Source organism: Budorcas taxicolor, chromosome 20 (assembly GCF_023091745.1).
Source record: "Budorcas taxicolor isolate Tak-1 chromosome 20, Takin1.1, whole genome shotgun sequence".
Lineage (NCBI taxonomy): Eukaryota > Metazoa > Chordata > Mammalia > Artiodactyla > Bovidae > Budorcas > Budorcas taxicolor.
Window position 1 is genome coordinate 36790001 of NC_068929.1, and position 24646 is coordinate 36814646.

Genomic DNA, 24646 nt, shown 5'->3' on the forward strand with positions numbered 1-24646 from the left:
ATAAATTATGTAGTAATTTATTTCATAATCTGCTTCCAAAGTTTGTGTTGGTTTTGTAAGTCCTGAAATAATTATAAACCGAAATTTTATTTCATAATGAAAGGTTGGAACAATTTAATAAGTGGAATAGAGAGAACCTAACAGATGAACACCCTTTTGGGAGAGATAGGTATGGCAAGGATGTGGAAAGGGCATGAGCTTCCATGCCTTGCTTAGGTACCACTCACCTGCACCTCCGTGTGCTCACCGACCTGGACGCTCTCTGACTTCCAGACCTTTTTGGATACCTCTCCATAAACTGGAAAACATGGACCTTCCTTCAAGCCATTTGTCAAGAGTCAAAACATGCCTAAGAGAAGAATTTCTTTCATATAAATACAATAAATGTTAAAGACTGCTTTACATCTATTGAATTCTTAAAAATTACTCTGCTTCTAGGTTTCATTTCCTGGCAGGAGAGCCCAGAGGAGAAGTCCTTGATAACTCTTTCACTGGAGGAGTGTGTAGAACTGTCAAAAGCAGTAGAGAGAGTAATCCTTACCGTGTTGCGGCCAATCTGGAAAATGTCAACTTCGAGGTACGACTACCTATCTTGAGGGCATTCCAAATGCCAATGGTGATTATAAGCTAAATTTCAATGAAAAGAGAGTCATGAAGGAAGGGACAGAATAAAAAGGTAATGAGCATTCTTCATCACTATCATGTGCTGACATTTATTCCTTCCACAGCTCAGTAATGTCAGTGTTTTCATCCTCAATCCCCAGATGGAAAACAAGGAAACTAATTTGCCCAAAGTTAAGCATCTGTCAAGTAGTTAGGTTCAAGATTTAAGCACAACTTTTCCAAATTCCAGAGTCCATGCTTTCTCCCATGAACAAATAGCTATACTAGGTCCCCACTCAGATAAATGACTTGGTATATTCAGAATCTTCTACCATAGTTCTCTCAGATAACCACAAAATTTAGACATAAAACACATTTTAAAAATCCAGATGAATTTAAGCATAATGGGGGTAATTCTACTTACCTTCCATCCCATTCTACTAGTTGGTTTGGTTTTCTTTTCATTTTTCTGAGTCATAAGGAGCAGTGTGTTATATATTCTTAGAATCTAGCCCAGTGCCTTATACATGATAAGTACTCCATACTTGCCGAACTAAAGTAAACAGTTTGTTTCTTCTCATTTATGATAAGGCAAACAGGAAAGACAGGACTTTAATTGTTGTATCCATGCATACAAATTTGACATGCTAGAGAGAATTTCAGAAAATCTAATGATTTCTGAGACCACTTTTCAGATAATATGCATTCAGCAAATCATTCGATCCTTTAAAAAAAAAAGATTATATTCATATAAATACAGTCATTTTCCAATTTGACAAACTCGACTTAAAAACCATCTAATACATATTAACGGATGTGGAGAAATATCCTTGGAATCCAACTGTCAAGTTCAAACTCCTCTGGGGAGACTTACCTTGGGAAGTCCCACCTCTGCCTGGAAGTAAATGTGACAAGAGTAACAAGTGACCCTGAGCAGGTAAAGAAAACACTCGCTCTCTCGCCACAGATCCAGAAGATGCTAACCCCAGAGGATTCACTACCGCCAAGGGAGGTAAAGAAGGTCTTGCTGGAATGCTGAAAAAGAACTCAGAAGAGACATATTTCCAAAGAAAAGATAGCATCAAAAATTCTGTCAATGATGGAAGATGTATTCTATTCTTAAGATGTAGGCTTTGTAGGAGCTAAAACCCAAACGTTTATATACATTATTGTTATGTTGAAGGAAGGTTTCTAGCTCCTAAACAACCAATCCATTAACTTACTTTCAAAATAAATAACTCCCCCCCCAAAAAAATACTGCCTATACTCTCAGCAAGCATCTCTTTTATACAGTTTTACAAGTAAAAAATCTTGGCTCAACACATGATAGTAAATATGGGCAGAGTTAACACTTTACGCTTAAGTAATACTATGAGTTTTACTCAAGTGCCATAACAACCTTCCCAGAAAGAGAAATTTACTTTATGTTCCTCTTATTAATAATAGGATATTTAAGATAATTGAAGTTAGAAACCTTCTCAGAGTAATGCAGCAGGTAAATGGCACAGTGGAATGAGAATTTGTGCCAGATGAGACCTTGATAATAAAGTATGAAGAAAGATATTAATGACTCTGCAACAAGTGCCAGGTCTGAGTACCTGTCATAAACTCTCATTTAAAAGGTATCACCTGTGAAGTTCACCAATGATGTGCTAGAGTCAGCTTTTCCAGCTTGCAAAAGCCAACTGTTAAATTTTTAAGACTTTTGTAAGCTGATTATTAAACATGACCATTATTAGATATTAAATATATGATCTTAAATTAAGATTAAATAAAGATATTAAATTTAAAGATATTAAAAACACATGATAATTACTCAAAATATATCACTTCTCAATTATTTTGGCATATTTGACCATGAATCTATGCTCTTGAAGCTACTTGCATTTATTGTATCATAAAAGTACTATGTAATAATTTGCAGGACACAACACTTAACCATCAACGCCAATTGGCATCCCCACCCCCCCCTTCCCCCCCAAAAAATAATAATTTGCTACTGTGCATCTTTTTCCAAGTTTGAATTCAAGAGTATCACATAGGTAGTTAGCTTGAAATCAGCATAGTAGGAATATATACAGCAAGAGAAAGGCCAATGCTGTAGTATTAAATCACAGGGTTTTTTGTTGTTTATTTCCCCCCCTCAGACAATTGGTTTTTAAACATTTACCCGCAGAATACTGGATCTACCCATGTAACTTAGTAACCCAAGCCTGCATGCCAAGTTTCATCAGGAAATAACAGCCTGAAATTCCTCATTCAGAAGAAAGTATATTCTTTTCATTATCCATGTAGTTCTGAAACTCGTTCAACCTTAAGAAGCTACCTGAGTTGGTCTCTATCTATATGTCATTGGGCTGTAGATAATATTCAACCGCTGAGGAAGGTTTGAAAATGACCAGAGCCGAGGTCACTTACTTTCCTTACAGTAGCTCACTTTCCACTGACCCCTGTTAGCAAGCTATTACTTTGTTCATGCCATTAACAGGCATCTGTGCAAATCTAAGCTATTCCTCACTGAAAACAGCAGAGGAAGAGAAATTCAGCAGGCGTCTGACTTCCATTCTTCTATAGTATCAGAGCATATTGAGACAATGGAATTCATGAGCTGGCTGGTACACAAAGATGAGAGAAGGTTGCTGAATGGAAGGCAGTTGGACAGGAAGTCAGAATGGAAGACGGTAGGAAGAATCTTGCCCCTCAGGGATCTCCCAAGTGCTAAATGCAGAGCTCTGTCACAGTACGAGCCCTGCACCAGTCCTCAGAGTTGTATCACTATCTCAGGACACCTCATCTCTTTTCTTAAGAGTTGCTGCTTGCTACTGGCTGGACGCTAAGTACTCACTGTCACCAGCGAAGTACAGAGCGCAGTTATCACTAGTCTTTTTGATTCTTACCAATACACTGACCTACCTAGATAACATTTCTTGCTGCATCCTAAAGCCTGAAAGACTTCAAAGGTCTGCAGTGCCCCCAAAGCCTCTCCAAATCCCTTGTGAAATTCATAACTTTAGGTTCTGTCTCTAACCCTCACATCACAAGCAACCAAGGGTCACCCATCCTGTCCGTTCCCCCAGCCTCTCTCAACTGTTTTCTACCCCTCCCTACAAACCCAGCTCCTTTCTTCAGACACAAAAGTGAAATGTCGACATATGTCAAGCTCTAGGAGGTCATCAGCCCACAAGATCCACAGATAGTCAGGATGGGCTAGAAATAAGATGTAAAATGGGGATTAAAACCTTTTTCCCAGAGTTTGCTTAACATCTCTTTCTGGGAAAAGCTAGGAAGATGAAGCTAATCAGAGCTCACCAGCTGTTCTTTACACATCATGAAAAGAACTCATCTTTCTCCTTTTGAAATTGTCTTGGCTTTCCATATTCCTGTTCATGGAACAGCATTCCCATTCATTATTTCTCTCTCTCTCCCCACCCCTGCCCCCGCCCCCCACAGGCACATGAACACACACACATACACCTCTGCTTAGTCAACAACTTCTGTTGATTCACTTCCTAAATATCTTTCAAATCCACCACTTTGTCTCTACCCAACCAATGTTGCCCTGGACCTGGTCATTCTTCTTTTTCAACTTTTTTGCAACAGTTTTTTAAAAGGCTCTCCTTGCCTCTAGTTTAGCTATAGTTAACATGATCTTTGCAAAACAATATGTGGCATCCCCAATTTTTCAATCCTTCAATTAATATTGTTAAAGAACTTATTAGATGCAAAATCTTGCCTTTAGAAGTCAATTCAAATGCTTTATCAGAATATAGGAGGCCTGGCCCCAGTTTCCCAGTTCAATTTTTCAGCATTGCTCAGCGATTAACTTGCTTTCTCACCAAGCTAACATACATGGTCAGATTCTCTCTGAGCTTCTTCCCAGGATACCCAATGTCCTTACTTTATATGCAAATATATTTTTTCTTTAAGTCGACACATCTTTTCTTACATGAGAGTTAATTTATAAAACTAAATATTTGTAGTCAAGCTTTTAAAACAAATATTAAAGAAATGTCATCAACTACATTTAATTATGGTTGTATTGCTCTGTTGTTAATGGATGCACTTCATTTTTGGACATTTTAAAAGCTAACTAGCATGCACTGCAATGTCTCAAAGGAATCCTGAACTTTTGACTGTATTTTACTGTTGAGCAAGACTCTCTTGCAGCTGGGTTATTTCTTCCCTTGACTAATTGTGCAAGCTATTTAACTATGACATGTGGTTTGCCTCACAGTGCATTTTAATATTAAATAATTTAAAACAAGAGTTTTTTTCATTACCAACAAAACAAGCATTTTTAACATAAAGAGGTACTCTTCAATCAATCAAATTTGCAACTTTTAAAAATTTGTCCATTGTTCTCTTCTTATTAGCATAACCATAGCAAGGGTTTACCTTGTGCTTGGAAAATTCATCAAGGACTCATAATTCAAGTTTCACTGGCTGCTTTTTCTCTTCTTCCCAGACCCGGTCAGATGAAAACCGATCACCACCTACCGGACAGAACCAATGGATTATTGGTGATTTGTTCTCTGTCTTGCAGACTTGGCCAGTGAAGTGCTAATGCCTAGTATATGAATAAGGCTGAGGGGTTCAGGATGGAGCCAGAGCAGAGTAGGACAAGATCTGCCCTCCACTTTTCTAGGTCTCAATTTTCTGAAAGATACCTTCCATTAGCTTGCAAAGAGCATCAAATTCACAGGCAGACTAAACTAGGTCTGTGTTCTTGTCACCTCACTAAATCTCAGTTTAGGAGTCATTTCCTTGATGGTAACTTCCCTAGTATTGTCTCTCTGAATGTTATAGTTATTTGTGGCAATCCTCTTGGAAACATAATGCTACTCTCATTGAGTGTCTGATTGTCTCTCTCCCTCACTAAACTATTAACTTCCTGAAGACACGGACTAATACTATTCCTTGTTCTCTAGGAAAATGGGTCCACAATAACTGTTTACTGAATGCATCAATGAATGAATGTTCATTGGATTAGGTGTTCACAAATAGCTCTAATTTCCTAAATTACGTTTTATTTCTTGTGGATTTTCCTCCAGGTGCAAACTAAAGAAGATGATTTGGAAACAGATTTCTACGATGATTTAATTGCCCTTGAAGATAATAAACATCAAGAAGCCTTAGGTTCTGGCCAAGCTACGGGCTCTTTTCATGTTCCGATTTTCTATTCCTCAAAGAGAAGTCGAAGCAGCTCCCATACTTCTGCCTTCAAACAAGCCATTCAAGCCTCCCACAAAACGGTAATAAAAGTGGTTCTTGATCTTTTTAATTTTTCCTGAAAAATAACACCGATTCCAGCAATCATGCAAGGAGAAGGAGATCATTTTAATATCAAATAGTAGGATTTCTAACATAGATTTAAGTAGACTTACTTTTTTGTTGTTAGAGCCCACTTCAAAAGTTATAGAGATAATAATGCCTTTTTTGCAAGCATTTGGCTGTGCTTGTGGTTGTGTTCTTGCTATTTTAACTTTTGTCTTATTATTTTAAGCGCATTTCTTATAAACCGCATGTAACAGAATATTGTTGTTTTTTTTTAACATAATCTGACAGTCTAGGGTCTTTGCTGGAGAAATTCAGCCAACTTCTATTTAGTATCTTTCCTGAAATATTTAATCATGCTCCTTTCCTCTTTAATGTATCTCACTCATTTAACTTTGTCGCTAGTTTCTTGTTTCTTTACTTTTCTTTGTCACATTTCTTCTTACTTTTTTTGGTCATTTTGGAAGTTCTACTAAACTTTTAAATTCTGCTGGTACTTACCTTTCTCTGGTTAATGCACATAATTAAACCAATGTCTTTCTTTTATTCCATAAAGTAATATATAGCCTCCACCAAAGGATTAATCATTTTTCTACTCCCCGCATTCCATTCCCACAATCTCCTAGCAAACATATTTGCTTCTTTCTTTCCCCACCACTACCACCACAAGCCTCCAAAGCCTTCAGTTTTATTGAGATAGAATCTTTGTATTCCAAGCTATTCCTAGGGCTTGTTTTGTATTCTTTTTTATATTATATATGCTCATTAGTCATTTATTCTGGATCCCATCTTCCCTGCTAACAATTCCTCACATAATACTGATAAATTCCAGTTCAGAATATGTATTCTGTATTGGTGTATTTCTTTGTGTGTGTGTGTGTATATTACATAGGTCTATATCCCATATACATGCTCATCACCACTTCTTCTTTCATCTTCCCTTTCTTGAGATCCTGTTCTCATCCAATTGCCATATTTCCAGTGTTTTCTTTAGGTAGGATACATGCACAGTATATTCCCTAAATCCTTATATATATACAAATGTCTATCTTTTCATTGAACAATAAAGATGCAAAATATCTTGACTGGATAAAGGAATCTTGGAACACAGTCTTCTTTTCTTGAAAGCTGGTGGATGTTATTCTACTATTCTAATTTCTATTGTAACATAGGAAAAATTACATGTAAGCTGATCTTCTTTCTTTTGTTCTCTCTCTGGAAATTTGAAATTTTTAATACTCTAAGCATTGGACTTTATCTGCTAATCTTGCCAGGAACTAATGGAACGTTTCAATACATAAAACTGCATTTTCATTGGTTAATCTTTCCTCATATCTTCCTTTTTCCTTTGTTTGCTTGTAAAATCTTCTAGATATGTATTCCAACTCTTAAATGATTTAGGGGATAGATTTCTATTAGGCATTTTTAGACATTTACAAGTGGCTTTTAAAATAGTATCTATTTCTCATTACAACCACCACTCTAAGTAGGATTTGTTCTTTCCAAAGAGACATATGGGAAGATTGGGTCCTGAATCCTAGAACTTGATGGCAGATGTGAGAAGAATAGACCAAAGTACCAGTGTCAGAACCAAAGGCACCAGCACTGGAGGGCACCATTTTATTACTCTTTATGTTTCTACCATAGTGTCCCTCATATTTTTTTATTAATTCATTCATATACTTATGTAAATATGAGTACTTATAATACTTTACAGATAAATTTTCCAAGCATTTCATTTGTCTTCAAAAGAACCCTAAGAGGTAATGTAGTTGCTCACTCAGTCACGTCCAGCTCTTTGCGACCCCATGGATTGCAGCATGCCAGGCTTCCCTGTCTATCACCATCTACTGGAGCTTGCTGAAGGTCATGTCCATTGAGTTGGTGATGCCATCTGACCATCTCATCCTCTATCATCCCCTTCTCCTCTTGCCTTCAATCTTTTCCAGCATCAGGGTCTTTTCCAATGAGTCGGCATTAGGTGGCCAAAGTATTGGAGTTTCAGCATCGGTCCTTCCAGTGAATATTCAGGGTTGATTTCTTTTAGGATTGACTGGTTTGATCTCCTTGCTGTCCAAGGGACTCTCAAGAGTCTTCTCCAACACCACAGTTCAAAAGTATCAATTCTTTGGCACTCAGCCTTCTTTACTATTTAACAGGTAATGGTAGATATTTTTAACATCATTTTGCAGATAAGTAGATTGAAGTCCATATATTTATTTTTAATTCAACTAACATCCATCACAGACCTACCCTGCATCAGGCACTATACTCAAGTACAAGAAGCTAAGTGACTCTCATGATCGTAAAATAAGGAAATGCCAGAATTGGGAATTGAAATCACTTTTCTAATTTTTGCCCACTATTCACATCTACCACATTCTATTTCAAGCTTCTTGCTTATTTTCACCAAACTCTGAAAAGAGTATAGCTCTAGTGATATGAGCATGTAAAAAAAGAACAAAACAGATTCCTTTTATAACACAGATTGTTAGCCTACTTTAAAATTTTTTTTCATTTATTTATTTTTGACTGTGCTGGGTCTTCGTTGTGACCCAGGCTTTCCTCTAATAGTAGCAAGTGGGGGCTACTCTCTAGTCACAGGGTGCAGGCTTATCCATTACAGTGGCTTCTCTTGTTGAGGAGCACGGACTTGGGCACACGGGCTTAGTTGCTTCATGGCATGTGGGATCTTCCCAGATCAGGGATCAAACCCATTTCTCCTGCACTGGCAGGCAGATTCTTTACCACTGAGCCACCAGGGGAGCCCCTGTTAGTTCACTTCTGAGTGGATTATGGGTTATATCATGGATTATATCATGCCCCTCACACTTAACCAAATTATTAAGACAAGTTAGTGTCAGAATTACCAGGAAGTAAAAATACATCTCCCCAGGTCCTTCTTTTAATTTACTGATTCAGACTATCTGGGATTGGGTGTATGATTCTGGCTTTTTTTTTTTAAGTCCTCCAGCTTGCGACTGAAGTGACTTAGCAGCAGCAACAGCAGCAGCTTGCTCTAATATCATATACAGGATTGGAAATGACTGCCCAAAAATATAGTCAAAGATGAGGAGAGAAATGGAGGTGTTGAAATATATATGTGTGTGTGTGTGTATGTGTTGTAGTCCCTCAGTCGTGTCCAGCTCTTTGTGATCCCATGGACTGTCGCCCACCAGGCTCCTCTGTTCATGGAATTTGCCAGGCAAGAATACTGGAGTGGATATCCATTCCTTTCACCAAGAAATCTTCCCAACCCAGGGATTGAACTCGGGTCTCCTGCATTGCAGGCAGGTTTCTTTTATTGAATGAGCCACACGTGTGTGTGTGTGCGTGTGTGTGTGTGTGTGTGTATCTACACAGACACATACATACACCAGCTTCCCTGGTGGCTCAGAGGGTAAAGCATCTGCCCGCAATGTGGGAGACCTGGATTCGATCCCTGGATTGGGAGGATCCCCTGGAGAAGGAAAAGGCACCCCACTCCAGTACTCTCGCCTGGAAAATCCCATGGACCGAGAAGCCTGGTGGGCGACAGTCCATGGGGTTGCAAAGAGTCAGACAAGACTGAGTGTCTTCACTTTCGCTTTCAATATTAAGATTTGCTTCTCAGAATTGGTTTCTAAGTGTCTCACACATGCTAGAGAATACTTACAAAACTCTTATCTGTAGGTAAACAGCTTTTATTTGATCCTTTAATATCTGCCTCAAAGTGGAAACATTTCAGACTATTCACAGTATCAGATTCAAACATATGGAATTGCTGATATTCAACCATTTTTGACTTACAAGATTGGCAACTTTGTATGGTTCAACCCAACATCTTTGATTAGATCTGAACGGAATCAGGATATCTCAGGTTAAATAGAAAATGCTTCTGCAAACCTCTCTTAATCTTCAAATACTGAAAACAAGGTCCCACAAGCTTGAAAATCATTTCAAGCCCTTCAGTGGCGCTCAATGCTTTATTTTGTCAAGCACAGATCTCACTAAACATTGGTTGGTTAGACAGTCTGTTTCAAAGTCAAAATACTATTCAGTGAGTTTTTGGAATTGCTTTACAAAACTGAACCAACAAAAAGATGGTTAAAATAATGCAAGATCTAACAAAATGTTGAAATAGACCATACATAGTTAATAACTTGCTGTCAGGTAATTTTTTAGTCCAAAATAGCCAGTTCTAGCCATCAGAAACTAGCAAATGGAGCACCAGGGAGATGTTTGTGCTAAGCCGAGTTACCAAAATTTCACTTCTATTTCCCACAATTTCGTTTTTAAAGTGACCTGAAAATTTTGAACAGCCTATTTCAATGCGCATAACTAAACAGACATTTCAGATATTCAGGGAGTAAGAGAGTAAGAGTGCTTCTTCCTAAGAGCACAATGTCCCTCTACCTTTCCAAGGCCACACCTCCATGACAAAATTCAAGTATTAAACCTACAGTTAATGGACACTTAAAATGAAAGCTCCACAAAGGCATGCATTTTTTCTGCCTTGCTCACATTTGTGTCCACTGCCTCTGAGATAGCTGAGAGAAACATGTGTTGAAGGGAAGAAGGGAGCAAGGAGAAAGGGAGAGGAGGAGGGAGGAAGAGCAAGAGGGAAACAGAGAGGGAGGGGAACGAATGTTGTCTCTTCCTCAGGCTTTGTGGTGTTTTTTTTCTTTTTCCCCTTCTGTGTTAATAGTCATTTTGTGCCATAATTATAGCACATGGGAAGATAACTGTTTAATAATTTGCAGCCATAATAATGACAGGTTTAACAATTTAACTAATACAGATTTTTGGCTAAAATATGCCCCTCTCTTTTTATTACTTAAACATTACAATTTGCTAAAACTAAGAAATCAGTTACAATATCTAAAAATTTTTAAAACAACAGTATATGTGGATATACTCATAAAACTCAGTGTCTATGGAAAAGGACAATTTAATGGAATGAAATTTGGGGCAGCTACCAACCACATAATCCTAAATTTACCTGACATAACAAGAGATGATTAAAGAAAAAAAGAACCTCCAAACAGATAGTTCTGTTTGTGGATGGAGGACAGAGGATACAAACAATTTTGCTTAATTTTACCGCCTAAGTAATTTTGAGTCATAGCATCTTGGAGTTGAGAGGAGTGTGAAGTGTCACAGATGAAGGCTGTGCACAGGTGACTTTTCCCGGACAACTGAGGCCCAGAGAATTGATATGCTTTCCCCAGCTGGTGGACAAAGCTATGACTTGAATCTCATTGTGTAACTTCCAGCTAAAAATGTATACAATATTTTTTCAAATATTTGCATTAGCAAGACTTTCTAAATAAAAATGCAGTAGGGATGCACCCATGATTGACCATCAAGAAAGCAAGATTGACTTTTTGATCCTTGATTTCTTTTTGGCAGACAGCATATTCCTCCGTCACACAATTTACAGGATGGAGGTCATCTTATCTGTTTAGCGTTTTGAATATCTAAGGAAACTGAACTGAAGGAAGAGGTACTGGAAAAATAAGATGAAAATTATCATTTTGTACGTGGGAACATTCAATGGACAGTTAACAATTATAATACTATGGGTACAATGAAGCTGACGATAAACATTTGATGTTTGATACCTCAAGCTTTCATTACCTTTAATCATTTTTTTTTCCACTTCTTTCTGCTCTTCCATTTAGGCTTCCAGTTTTATTAGGATCCATAAAGTCATAAAAGTCTTAAACTTCACAATGAAAACTAAAGATCTGCAGCTTTCTGATGTCTTCTTGAAAGCACTCAACCATCTGCCTCTAGAATACAACTCTGCTTTATACAGCCGGATCTTTGATGAGTTCGGGACTCACTATTTCACCTCTGGCTCCCTGGGAGGCGTGTATGACGTCCTTTATCAGTTTAGCAAGGAGGAACTAAAGAACTCAGGTTCGATTTCTTCAACACTTATTTTTAACTGATAAGATACTGTGAATTGCATTTTTCTCTTACTCTGTCCTTTCAGTTCTTTATTGACTTTATTTCGACCGTGCTTTATTTCCAAAATGATATGAAGAACAACCAAAATGTACATACTCAAGAAAATAAAAATAGAAAATTCAGGTCAAAAGAAGAAGGAGAAATAAATAGGCTTAACCTCTTTGGGCATCAGATTTGTCTCAGAATTTCCTGACATTTAAGAACATCATAAACTGCCTAGCAGTGGTAAACTAAAGAGAGATACACGCTATCACCTAGGAAAACAAAATTTGTCTTGGAACTAAACTCCAAAAAATAATTTACTTATGGAATTTTTATAGAAGATAATTTTATAAAATTGTAATTACAACAAATACACTGACAGGTTTTTTGTGGTTTTTTTTTGCCACATGGCTTGTGGGATTTCAGTTCCCCCAACAGAGACTGAACCTGGCCCCCTAGGCAATGAAAGCACTGAGTCCTAAAGACTGGACCTAGTCTTTTTCTTTTAATGATTTTAACTAAAAGCCAAGGGCAAAAGATGAAAAACAATTAATAATTTGACAAGGGACTAAGTTAATATGAGCCAGACATGCCCCTACTGGTGGCGAAACTTGAAATCAGATGGCAGGCACTTTTCTTTGAGGAAAAGTTGCAATTTTATATCTGGGGATATAATCTGTGATATTTTCTGCTTACATATAAAATAATAATATAAATCTTGGTTTAAAAAATAACTTTTGATTTCTTAACTATTATCTTGCTGCTGCTGCTGCTAAGTTGCTTCTGTCGTGTCCGACTCTGTGTGACCCCATAGATGGCAGCCCACCAGTCTCCCCCGTCCCTGGGATTCTCCAGGAAAGAACACTGGAGTGGGTTGCCATTTCCTTCTCCAATGCATGAAAGTGAAAAGGGAAACTGAAGTTGCTCAGTCACCAATATTCATTTCTATTAGAGCTTAAGTACCTTTTTATAAATTTGTTTTCAGGCTTCAGTGTGAAATGACACAGCATTCTTGTGATGCTTCTATCTTGAAAACATGATTAGTAACTGTGTAATAACCAGAACCCAAGTGTCCAATTCTCCTAAATAAATCAGAATTCTTGATCATTTGACTCTTCTACAAAAGAAATCAGGAATTTATTTTTAAAAGACACCAAGCCAACCCTGGGGTCAGTAGAATTTCAATTCCTCTATTCTTATATCTCATTATGGCAAATAGTTACATTTAATGTGGGTTCCCTAAGTCTTTCCTACTTTAAATGAGCAGATATCCATCATGATCTGCTTTTAAAGAGAAGAGATGGGATATATGTCTTTGAAAAGGATTTTCAGTAAGAAGGTGTTCAAAATTTTTTGCCTGACAGTTAACTGAAATCCCAGAGATTTACACTGTGATGGGCTTTCCACATCGCCTCTTACATTTCATTACAGTTATCCTTTCCACTGGAGTAATATTTGCTCACTGAATTTGATGTCTTTGCCATTGAGAACAGCACCAACATTAAAGCTGAGCAAAAATGATTGGGGGAAGTCTCTGGCCCTTGTCTTGGTTTCATCTCACTCTAGGGATGAAATTATTCTGGTCACTGCTGCTGTAGCCCAGAGAATAATTTCTCATTCGATAAGCTATACTCATGCATTTACAGCAAAGCTGCTAAAGGCTTAGAGTTCAGGTCCGTTAAAGAACTATGTGAATCTTTACTCAAACATCCAGGATTTTAATAGTTGAAGCCCCATAACTAAAATGAAGAGTGATGAGCTGTATTTTCTTCCTGAAATAGTCTCACTTTCCATCTCTTTCTCTTTTAATAAAGGTAGAGACTTTAGACACACAGATATACATAATAAGAGACAGAAAGGGAGTCTGAGGTGTCATATAAAACTGGAAACATATAACCATGCACACCTACGTACACATACAAACACTACACATTATACATAATATATATGTATATAAGACATATTCTTATGTTTTATATGTAATATGTAATCTTATAGTCATGAAATATGTGCATATATATATATATACTTCTCTGAGTCACAATAATAATATTGGAACTCAGTTTTAACTGTGGTTTAAGATGAAACACACTTAGAAAAAAATCTCATTAAAATGGAATTCTCCGGTGGATGTGCTTGTCTGTTTTTGCCCACTCTCTAGATGAATCCATATTTCAGCCTCCTCCCTTTTCCCCTTTTTAGTTCTTTTCCCCTTACTTCACCACAGTGTAGAGCTAGAGTTTAGGCTTAGTTTTATTTGCTTTATTCAATAAGAATTATATCCCGTGTCATTAATTTAAAAAAAAAATGACTCGAATACCTCAGAGTACTTTCTCTAGTGCAAGAAGAATAAAACAAAATTAAATTGCTTTTTATTTGCATCTCTTGATGTATTCCTCTATTCTGCAGTGTTCCACAGTCAATTTAAAACCTTGAATAAAAAGTTGACCTTGCTCCAGTGTGCAAGGTAAAAAGAACTTCAGGGACACAGAGAAAACAGTAAACAATTAGAATATCATGTTATACAACATGCTGATTTTAAATTTCTTTTGCTGGGAAGTCATGTTCTGCTCTGATTGAAGAAGAAAAACTATTCACCCCACTGTTTATCAGTATGACATTTTTGATTGACACTGTTGATCTTTGCCCAGTCAGAGTAGCTGAGGACATTTCCGGAATACTCATTCCTGTGCCACATCAAACTCAGGTTTGAGACTGCAAGCGCTTCAGCATCAAGCGACTCCTTTGTCAGTGTGGATAGGGTCAGACGTAAGCTACAGCGCGTCTTGTGGGGAAGAAAAGGCCAGTACAGAAATTCACTGATAACGCGTTGATATGTTCAACACTGTGTGAGCAATACCGCGGCTCATAAGAGAGATTCATCATTCAAATCTTGAAGGATTCCCCTGTAACCATCAGAAACTGAAAGGAATGAGTTTATAGTTCATTAATTATGCTATAGTTAATGAATTGGTCACATGCAATTGAATTTTCACTTATAAGTCATAGAAGCTAGGGACTTGCCTGGCAGTCCAGTGGTTAAGACTCTGCCTGCTAATGCAGAGGATATAAGTTTGATCTCTGGTCAGGGAGCTAAGACCCTACATGCCTCAAGGCCAGAAAACCAAAGCAAAACAAAAAACCCAGAAGCAACATTGCAACAAATTCAATAAAGTCTTTAAAAATGGTCCCCTTCAAAAAATCGTTTAAAATAAATCATAGAAATCTAATGAAAGAATAAGAAAGGGTTCAGTTCAGTTCAGTTCAGTCACTCAATTGTGTCCAACTCTTTGTGACCCCAGAATCGCAGCACGCCAGGCCTCCCTGTCCATCACCAACTCCCGGAGTTCACTCAAACTCACGTCCATTGGGTCGGTGATGCCATCCAGCCATCTCATCCTCTGTCATCCCCTTCTCCTCCTGCCCCCAATCCCTCCCAGCATCAGGGTCTTTTCCAATGAGTCAACTCTTCGCATGAGGTGGCCAAAGTTCAGCTTTAGCATCATTCCCTCCAAAGAAATCCCAGGGCTGATCTCCTTCAGAATGGACGGGTTGGATCTCCTTGCAGTCCAAGGGACCCTCAAGAGTCTTCTCCAACACCACAGTTCAAAAGCATCAGTTCTTCAGTGCTCAGCTTTCTTCACAGTCCAACTCTCACAGCCATACATGACCACTGGAAAAACCATAGCCTTGACTAGATGGAAGGGTTAGGGGACCATTAAATTCCTCACACTGCCTGAACATTTGACTGACCCATTTATAAGAACAATGCCACCGGAAGAAAAATGAGTCATATTTATTCAGCCTAATCAAAACAGCCATCTTTTCTGTTAGAAATTAAAATGCCAGGTACACACGAGGGCCTCAAACCAAGACTTTTTTTTACTCCCAATCTTTGATTCATCTCTTTCAATGTGTCAAACTATTGAAAAAACTACAAAGTAGGAAACCTCATCTGCATCTATTCAGCTTCATTCCTTGATAAGCTGCACACTCGGGTTTATATTGCAGCATCACACACTCACATGGTGCCCTTGGCTCTGACAACACTCTTCCCTGGCTCTTGTAACCTGCAATCCTAAGAATCAGTATTTGATAAACTACTTTGCTTTAAAGTGCTTAATAGTTCACATAACAGCTCTATCTCTTATGTGCTTGTATTTTGCAAGGCAATTTTAAACTAAACAGCAAAAAATTGGATTCTAATTTTGGTGTTTTTGCGTACCAGGTCAGGTGACTGAGGAAGCTGTTTAAAAAGAATAAAGGAAACACTTCTCAAACTACCCTAGAGAGACAGTACCAAGTCAGCCTCCAAACAGCCAGACCTGTTTCCCTGCCTCTGTCCCACTCAATCCCTGACATCCCCCACCAATTTTAAAGCCCTTAAGAATAATGGACTAGCATTAGGGTGGGAAAGACTGATTCAGATACCAAAATCTTCAAAAATGAGGAAGTTTGGCAAAAGATCAGAACAATGAGGACCAAAGGTATTAGAACTGGATACTCTGAGTCTTAGAGCATAAGGATTTTTACAAGACTTATACAACTGTGGTGTGTCGTCCTGTGCAAGCAGTCCTGGGAAACTAGGAAGGTATCAAGCCCAGCTCCCACTCCTAAAGAGACTGGGAACCAGGCAGCATCAACCTCCCTTGAAGACAACAGGGAAAATGTATCAAGTATGGGCTTGAATTAAGATAAGGAGAAAGAGTGAACAGTCCTGAAGGACACTGAACAGTTCATGAGTCAGGAAGTCAGTTTCTGAGACAAACGAAAGGGTTTTGGAGATAGAGGTTGAGTGAACGGCCAAGTCAGGGAGAGGAAGCTTAGATGAGTATGGGAATGAGTGTTCAGGGAAGAAGTGACCAGCGAGATTTACATTTGCGGTGGTGAACAAGGGAAGAAATGAAACGGACTCAGTCCTCACAGAATCAGCTGTGGCCCCCAAAGAACGGTGCCCTCTGATGATGGGGCACCAAACAGAGCAAGTGTTCTTCTCTTGACTTGCTATACAGGGGCAGTGGCCAATAGCATGGGCAAGCTTGGAGGTTTACTGTGTGCAGGCAACATGGAGAGGCCAACATGATCCCCACAGGGAAGATGGCAGGGACTCATAAATACCTTTACTCTTCAGGATGTCCCATGGCCTGTGAAGAACCACCTTTGTAGTAAAAGCCATTCATCATTCAAGCTCACGGGAAGGAGAGGAGCTGGATGCTGGTACAGAGTACCTGTAGCTTCCGGAGTGCTCAGAGTCTCATGCTCTTCTCTGAATTCTCCAGGGTGCGTTCTCAGGGGTTTTTTCTTGTACTTTATTTCCCAGGTTTAACAAAGGAAGAAGCCAAAAATTGTATCCGGATTGAAACAAAGAAACGCTTCCTTTTTGTTAAAAAAACAAAAGTGGAACACCGGTGCACCACTAACAAACTGTCAGAGAAATACGAAGGTAACAGTACTCTCTTAGCAGCTTACCTAGCGGGTTCTGACTGGCAATAACTTAAGTACCATATTGCACTTGACTGTGACTGCACTATTTTCCTATTTCAGTAGTTTCATTTATCTGCCTCAGAGTCCTATGTGTGGTATGGAGGAAGAAAATAAAATATTGGTATTACTCAAAACAGGACATGGTTAGGATTTTCTTTATCTCCTATTTAGGTTGTCTGAATGCACATTTATTGATTCTTCCTATGCATCTGCCCACAATGCAGGAGACCCGGGTTCAATCCTTGGGTTGGGACAATCCCCTGAAGAAGGAACTGGCAGTCCACTCCAGTATTCTTGCCTGGAGAATCCCATGGAGAGAGGAGCCTGGCAGCCTACAGTCCACGGGGTCGCAAAGAGTCGGACACGACTGAGCGACTTCACACATGTGGGCCAAACCCAGTACTGCTGCTGCTGCTGCTAAGTCGCTTCAGTCATGTCCAACTCTGTGCAACCCCATGGACTGCAGCCCACCAAGCTCCTCCGTCCATGGGACCCTCCAGGCAAGAGTACTAGACATTGTAAAGTAAGGACGGACATGAACTAGGTCTTCCATTCAAGGAGTTTACAAAGGATACATAAAGACAACCATTAAAAACACAGGAGATGTAGTACACACATACAATGAAATACTACGCAGCCATAAATAGAATGAAATAATGCCACTTGCATCAACATGGATGGACCTAGAGATTATCATACTAAGTGAAGTCAGACAAAGATAAATAACATATGATATCATTTATATGTGGAATCTAAAATAAGATACAAATAGACTTATCTACAGAACAGAAACAGACTCAGGGACATAGAAAACAAACTTGTGATTATCAAATGGGAAGCGGAGGTAGGGATAAATTAGGAGTTTTGGATTAGAAGATACAAACAAGTCTGTGTGTGCCTAGTCACTCAGTTGTGTCTGACTCTTTGTGACTCAACTGACTGTAGCTCCTCTGTCCAACAGGCTCCTCTGCCCTTGGGATTCTCCAGGCAAGATTACTGGAGTGGCTTGCCATTTTCTCTTCCAAGAGATCTTCCCAACTCAGGGATTGAACCTGGATCTCCTGCATTTCAGGTGGACTCTTTACCATCTGAGCCACCAGGAAAGACCTAAACTACTATATATAAAATAGCTAAACAACAAGGTCCTACTGTGTAGCACAAGAAACTACATTCAATATCTCATAATAAACCATAATGGAAAAAACTATGAAAAAAATATATATATATACATATGTGTGCTCAGTTGTGTCTGATTCTTTGCAACCCCATGGACTATAGCCCTCCAGGCTCCTTCGTCCATGGAATTTTCTAGGCAAAAATACTGGAGTGGGTTGCCATTTCCTACTCCAATATTTACATATATATATATTTAATATATATGTAAAACAGAATGATTTTGTTGTACACTAGAAACTAACACAAAACTGTATATCAACTATATTTCAATTTAAAAAAAAAAAACAGACTGATAAGTTCTAAGAGGGGGGATTCCCAGATGGCTTAGTGGTAAAGAATCTGCCTGCCAATGCAAGAGACACAGGTTTGATCCCTCGGTCAGGAGCCTCCTATGGAGGAGGAAATGGCAACCCACTCCAGAATTCTTGCCTGGGAAAGCCCATGGACAGAGGAGCCTAGCAGGCTACAGTCCATGAGGTCGCAAAGAGTCAGACGCATGCACGGAAGCTCTAAAAGCAGTACATTAAAAACACTCAGACAACCAAGTGAGAAACCTGAGCGCTGTCTTTGATTTCTCCCTCCCTCTTTCTTCCCTCTAGATGCGGTAAGCAGTCATTCCTCCTTCTTAATATGTCTCCCAGTTCCCCCCATTTCCTCATTTCCATGCACATACCTTCCATTCATCATTTCCAACTTGGATTACCACAGAGGCCTCCCAACTGGTCCCTTTGCCTCTGGTCTTGCCTTATTCTACACATTTTCTGTGAGAGGAATATTCTCCAAGGCAAATCTTATCATGAAACACTCAGGCCTTAAACATGTCATGGCTTCACATAGCCTTGAAGATAAGTTCCTGCCTCACTTTCTGCCTAGCTAAGTTTCTGCCTCTCTTTCCTAAATAAGTCATGCTCTCGACTGTGCCTTGTCATTATAACTAACTCCTTCTCTGTGTAAAATTCTCTTATTCCCTTACTTTTTCTGACGGATGACTGCTTCTGCTCAAAACAAAGGGAATCACAGAAACTCCCCAAATATGAAGCTTATATTGTCACTGGGGGATAGCCAAGTAGATAGTTTTAAGTATCAGAGGCTATTGATGGTTTACATGTGGATGCCCATGTTGAGCATATGCAAAATGAGAGCTGATTTGATAACTACACATTTGTATTACAGCCAAAAAAAAGCAGTATGCAATCAACCTAGTAATGTAAATTAGAGAATATACAGATTCTATACCAGTTTGTCTTGCAATAGAATAGTTTAATAAGAATGACAATTCAATAAATCAAGAGCTCAGAGTTTGAAAAGATTAAATATAAGAATCAACTGAAAAGGAAGATTTCAAAACTAAGGTACAAGGACACAAATATTGAAAAGAATCACCATTATAGTTATAAATAGACACTGCAAATTCAAGATATAATTGTCTGAAAGTAAAATTAATAAAAAAAGATCTAAAGTAATTCATAATAAATGCAGACAAATTCAGATATTAACCATTATTGAAGAATATCTAATGGAAATAGAATGACAAATATAATTTAATATATGGGAATTAATGTTCCTGAAATAGAGAGCTCAAGAAATGAAAGAGAAAAACTATTTTAATAAATAAGTAAATATATGAACATGTCCCAGAAAGAAAGGATGAAATTTGTCTTGATTAATTGTATCAGAAATATGGTTCAAATATACAATTTCAAGGCAAATTCTAGCTAATTAACTAAATTCAAAGATTTTTAAAATGAATTCAAGTACCTTAGCTGAAAAAATAATTTCCCTATAGAATAACAACAAAATCTGGCTGGCGTCAGACTTACCCACAAAATGCAAAGCTAAGACAATACAGGAATGTTCACAAACTTCTAAAACAGAAAAGAAAATGTGTTCATATGTAAACATAACAGAAAGATGTCTCAAAACCTGAGAGCATTCTGTAAATGTTCATTCTTGAGTACTCAATGAATAAAAACTACTCAACTGTAAAATCCATCCAACATAGAGATGAGAAAAGGTCCAAAATGAACTCATAACAGGAAGACACTGCAAACCCAGAGACTATTGCAGTAGTATCCAAACCGATTAATCAACCCAACCATCCATCCTACCCTGCTTACACATCGCTGATATTCCTGAATTGTGTCAACTCTCCAACCCAAGTTTTTAGTGCCTGGTTTATAGAACATTGTCAACTAACACTGATCAATCACAATGACAATTTGCCTAAAAACAAAGACGTATTTATGTTGTTTTCTAAAAGCACACTTAAGAATACAAATATGTCTATTTCTAACCCTGAGCTAGTTTCAAAATATAGTCTATATAAAATAGAATTTTTCATAATCTTGCTCATCATAGTTGTCACTGAGTCTCTCAGTCAAGTCTAACTCTTCTGTGACCCCATGGACTATAGCCCACCAGATTCCTCTGTCTATGGGGTTTTCCAGGCAAGAATACCTGAGTGGGTTGCCATTTCCTTCTCCAGGGGATCTTTCCAACCCAGGAATCGGACCCGACTACCCTGCATTCTAGTGTACTCTTTGCCTCTGAACCACTAGGAAACCCCTGGTTTTGATATCATATCATAGTGATAATACTTCATAAAACTCCTTGAAACTTTGGATATGTTTTGAGGCAGCTTTGGTATCAAACTCATTGTGACAACGAGAAGCTTGCATAAGAAGGAGAAGTATCTGTTCTTCCTTCCACTAGTTGTTTTGCTTATGTTTGCGCTATAGGTATCATCTTCAGTCTGAATTTTCTTTCTGGAATCTTTTTAAGCCATTTATTCACTTGTGAGCATTCTGTTCACAGTAGTTAACAGAATAATAAACAGACTTAACTCTAGGTCTTTCTTCAAGATTCCACGCTTATCATATATAACTCTTACCATAGTGTCATTCCACTTATGACATATATGATATCAATCTAGCAAGTCAGAATCACTGTCAATAGGTATATGGTATATTGGCAAATAATCATTTCTCTCATATTTCACATTAAAAATAAATGTGAAAAAAAAACCTTCTAAAATGTTCTTCCTATATCCCTCTTAAGCAGCTCACTTTGAAAAAGACCAGAGTTTTTTTCATAGAGAGAGTATTTCATCCGTTGTTTTAATCATCCTAGTCTCCCTCACTGCAGAATTTCTAAATAGAGGCATGGCTGAACCTTACTGAAACTCCAGAACAGACATCAAATCCATGCCATTAACTATTACCCATATCACTAACCTCTTTACCATTTGATTTTCTCATTACAATTTCTTATCACCAAGCTGGGCTTCCCAGGTGGTGTAGTGGTAAAAATCCACAGGCCAATGCAGGAGCCTCAGGAGACCCAGGTTTGATCCCAGGGTCAGGAAGATCCCCTGGAGAAGGAAATGGCAACCCACTCCAGTATTCTTGACTGGAAAATTCCATCAACAGAGGAGCCTGGCAGGCTAGAGTCTATGGGGTCGCAAACAGTCAGACATGACTGAGCACACACACACACTCATATTAAAGACACTATGAGTTAATAGGAATTGTCCTGAAAATGTATGTAAAAGATCTTTGCTATATACAGTAAATGCATTACCTCTAAAGCAACATTGTGCCAACTCTTATGTTTAATTTTTCCCTTTGGTTAGTTGTACTTTTACTCCTATCTTTAGGCTTAAAAGCATTCTATCACCTTTTTCTGTAATTGTAGTCAATTATGGCATGGTGGTCCACTGAATGGGTGCCAGAAACCATGTGATTTATGTTATTCTGAGGCCCAAGACATATGCTTATATAAGTCAAAAGTGAGAGGTTTGGCATTCAAAGAGCAGGAGGCAGAGTCCTTAGGCCTTGGGTTACATCTGTATCCCACCCCCTCTCTCTCCTTAGTAACCACGTGTTCCAGGCCAAATTACTTCTGGCTTCAAAGTCCATGTTTATTATAACACCTACTTCTCAGGATTGTTATGAGAATTACATGAATAATGAGAGTAGAGTGCCCAGCATACACGAGTTGCTTAATAAATGGTAGCTGTTAGCACTACGGTTATCATTTCTATTATTAAACTCCCTTTAGGGACAGGAGGTGTGTTCCAGAGCTTTCACTTAGCTGACTTAATGGAGCTACAAGGTTCTGCCGTCTGCTTCTTTCTCCTGTGCAAATAGGCTTTACTTTCCAGTTTGAATTCGCAATAAAATTAAACAAGTCATTTCCTTGAAATACCTTGCAGGTTCCTTTATGCAGGGATCAGAGAAATCCATATCGCTAGTTCAAGGCGGGAGGAGTGAGTATGCGGCGGCTTTGGCTTGGGAGAAAGGGAGCTCCGCTCCAGAAGAGAGGATATTTTCTGACTGGTTAGAATCAGTGAAGGAAAATCCTTCTGTGATCGACTTTGCGGTAAGATCGAAAAGCATTATGGGTAGGAGCTAAAGCTGTTGTCTGGCAGACCAAACTATGCATCACACAATTCCTTTTCCATTTTCTTCTCAGATGAAAAAAGAAATGTGTCTTTGGTGTGCATGCACACTACACCTTTTTAGAAAACATTGAATTACACATCTCTTGTTTTTGCTGTTCGAACAAGCATTCTGTAGTAAGGCATTTAGAATTCGTAGCATACATAAAATACCAAAAGAGGGAATTTGGTGCATAAAACTGCCTAAACTTGCCTGGAGTAGTGCTCTTTGTCTTCCCATGTATATAATACATTTGATTTCTGTATTTTTCTTGCAATTTTTTAGTTGATGAGCACTCCTAAATCTTCATTTATAGCTCTATGGGATATATGAGATTTTAGATCCATTTGAAATTCTGTTTCTATCACCACTGATTAAATTTACCAGTCTTATATTTGTTGTAATTACATTAAAGGGTGTTTTTATTATGTCTGAAATACTTTGTCCACAAATCAGTCGTATGCCACTTAAACCAGTTTTGCCTGGAACATAAGCACATTTTTAAAAGCCCCTAAAGGAACTATTCTGCTCATTTCATTCAAATGAAAATAAAGGAATTCAATCATCATGAAAGTAGGATGATTTACATGCAGTGTGAAGATATTTGGAATTCTACAGGTTATGGTAGGAAAATGTGGTCCAGCCATCCATCTGGGCACACTGCAAAGAGAGTCATTCCTCTGGGGTTTTAAAATGTTGATGAGCCTTGATTTTTGTGTTAGCCCCCATATTTGTTATTGTAATTCTTCTATTGATTCTACCAGAAAGTTCATTTCTTTGTGTTCTCTCTCCACATTTTTTCACCTGGTTCACCAAAAGCCAATATTATTGTCCCTGGAAAAACAAAGAACACAGAAAGCCTCTCTTCACTCTTCCCAGATCTTTCTCCTTGAGTCAAACTTGTTGAGGTTTCACCAAAACATTCCTGAGCTGCCTGACTCTTAGTCACTTATCTCCAGACGTTGAGGCTTAATAAGTAAGATGATGTAAATACTCATAAGTGACACCTCATCTGAGGCTTCCTCCATAGTAGAAGCGCAGGGAAAGTAAACTCCATGTACATTACACCTGCTGTACTTTAGGACAGTGGAAGACAGCTAATCTTGAAGACAGCTGGTCTACCCAGCATAGAAGGGAAAAAGCTCCCTGCCCTCCCCTTCCCTGGAGAGGGCTTTTCTCTACTGGTTCAATAGACAGATATGCCGTATTCTACAATAATCACTTTGAAGCATATGATTGCCCAGGTCTTGCCTCTGATTCCATGAGAACTGGGTGGTGATGTCAACATATGCCAAAGAGGTGACTCTGACTAGAGCTTCCTCCTCCCATCTGCTCTTAGCTTGCTCCCATCACGGACCTGGTCAGAAACATCCCCTGTGCAGTGACAAGACGGAACAACCTCAGGAGAGCTTTTCAAGAGTATGCAGCCAAGTTTGACCCTTGCCAGTGTGCTCGATGCCCTAACAATGGCCGCCCCGTGCTCTCAGGGACCGAATGTCTGTGTGTTTGCCAGAGCGGCACCTATGGCGAGAACTGTGAGAGGCGCTCCCCGGATTACAAATCTAGTAAGTGTCAGTAACTTACTAGGAGGCAGGAAGCTTTCCCCTCCCCAAGGTATTCTAGGTTGGTTAATGAAAACAGCAAAACAAAACAAAACTTGTCCTTGCAATTTCCACCTTACGCAAATTCACAAGGAAATTAGGCCTGGAGAAAATTAGACTCAAAAGTCAAAC

At 38.6% G+C, this 24646-nt stretch overlaps 1 protein-coding gene across 1 annotated transcript in view; it reads left to right on the forward strand.

Moving 5' to 3' along the window:
- Positions 1-24646, forward strand: part of C6 (complement C6) — a 65765-nt gene that overhangs the window by 15323 nt on the left and 25796 nt on the right. Inside the window, exons 5-10 of the mRNA XM_052659295.1 lie at positions 439-577; positions 5655-5855; positions 11541-11781; positions 17135-17257; positions 22688-22854; positions 24253-24478. Coding sequence (XP_052515255.1) covers positions 439-577; positions 5655-5855; positions 11541-11781; positions 17135-17257; positions 22688-22854; positions 24253-24478 — 1097 coding nt within the window. The remainder of the gene's footprint in view (positions 1-438; positions 578-5654; positions 5856-11540; positions 11782-17134; positions 17258-22687; positions 22855-24252; positions 24479-24646) is intronic.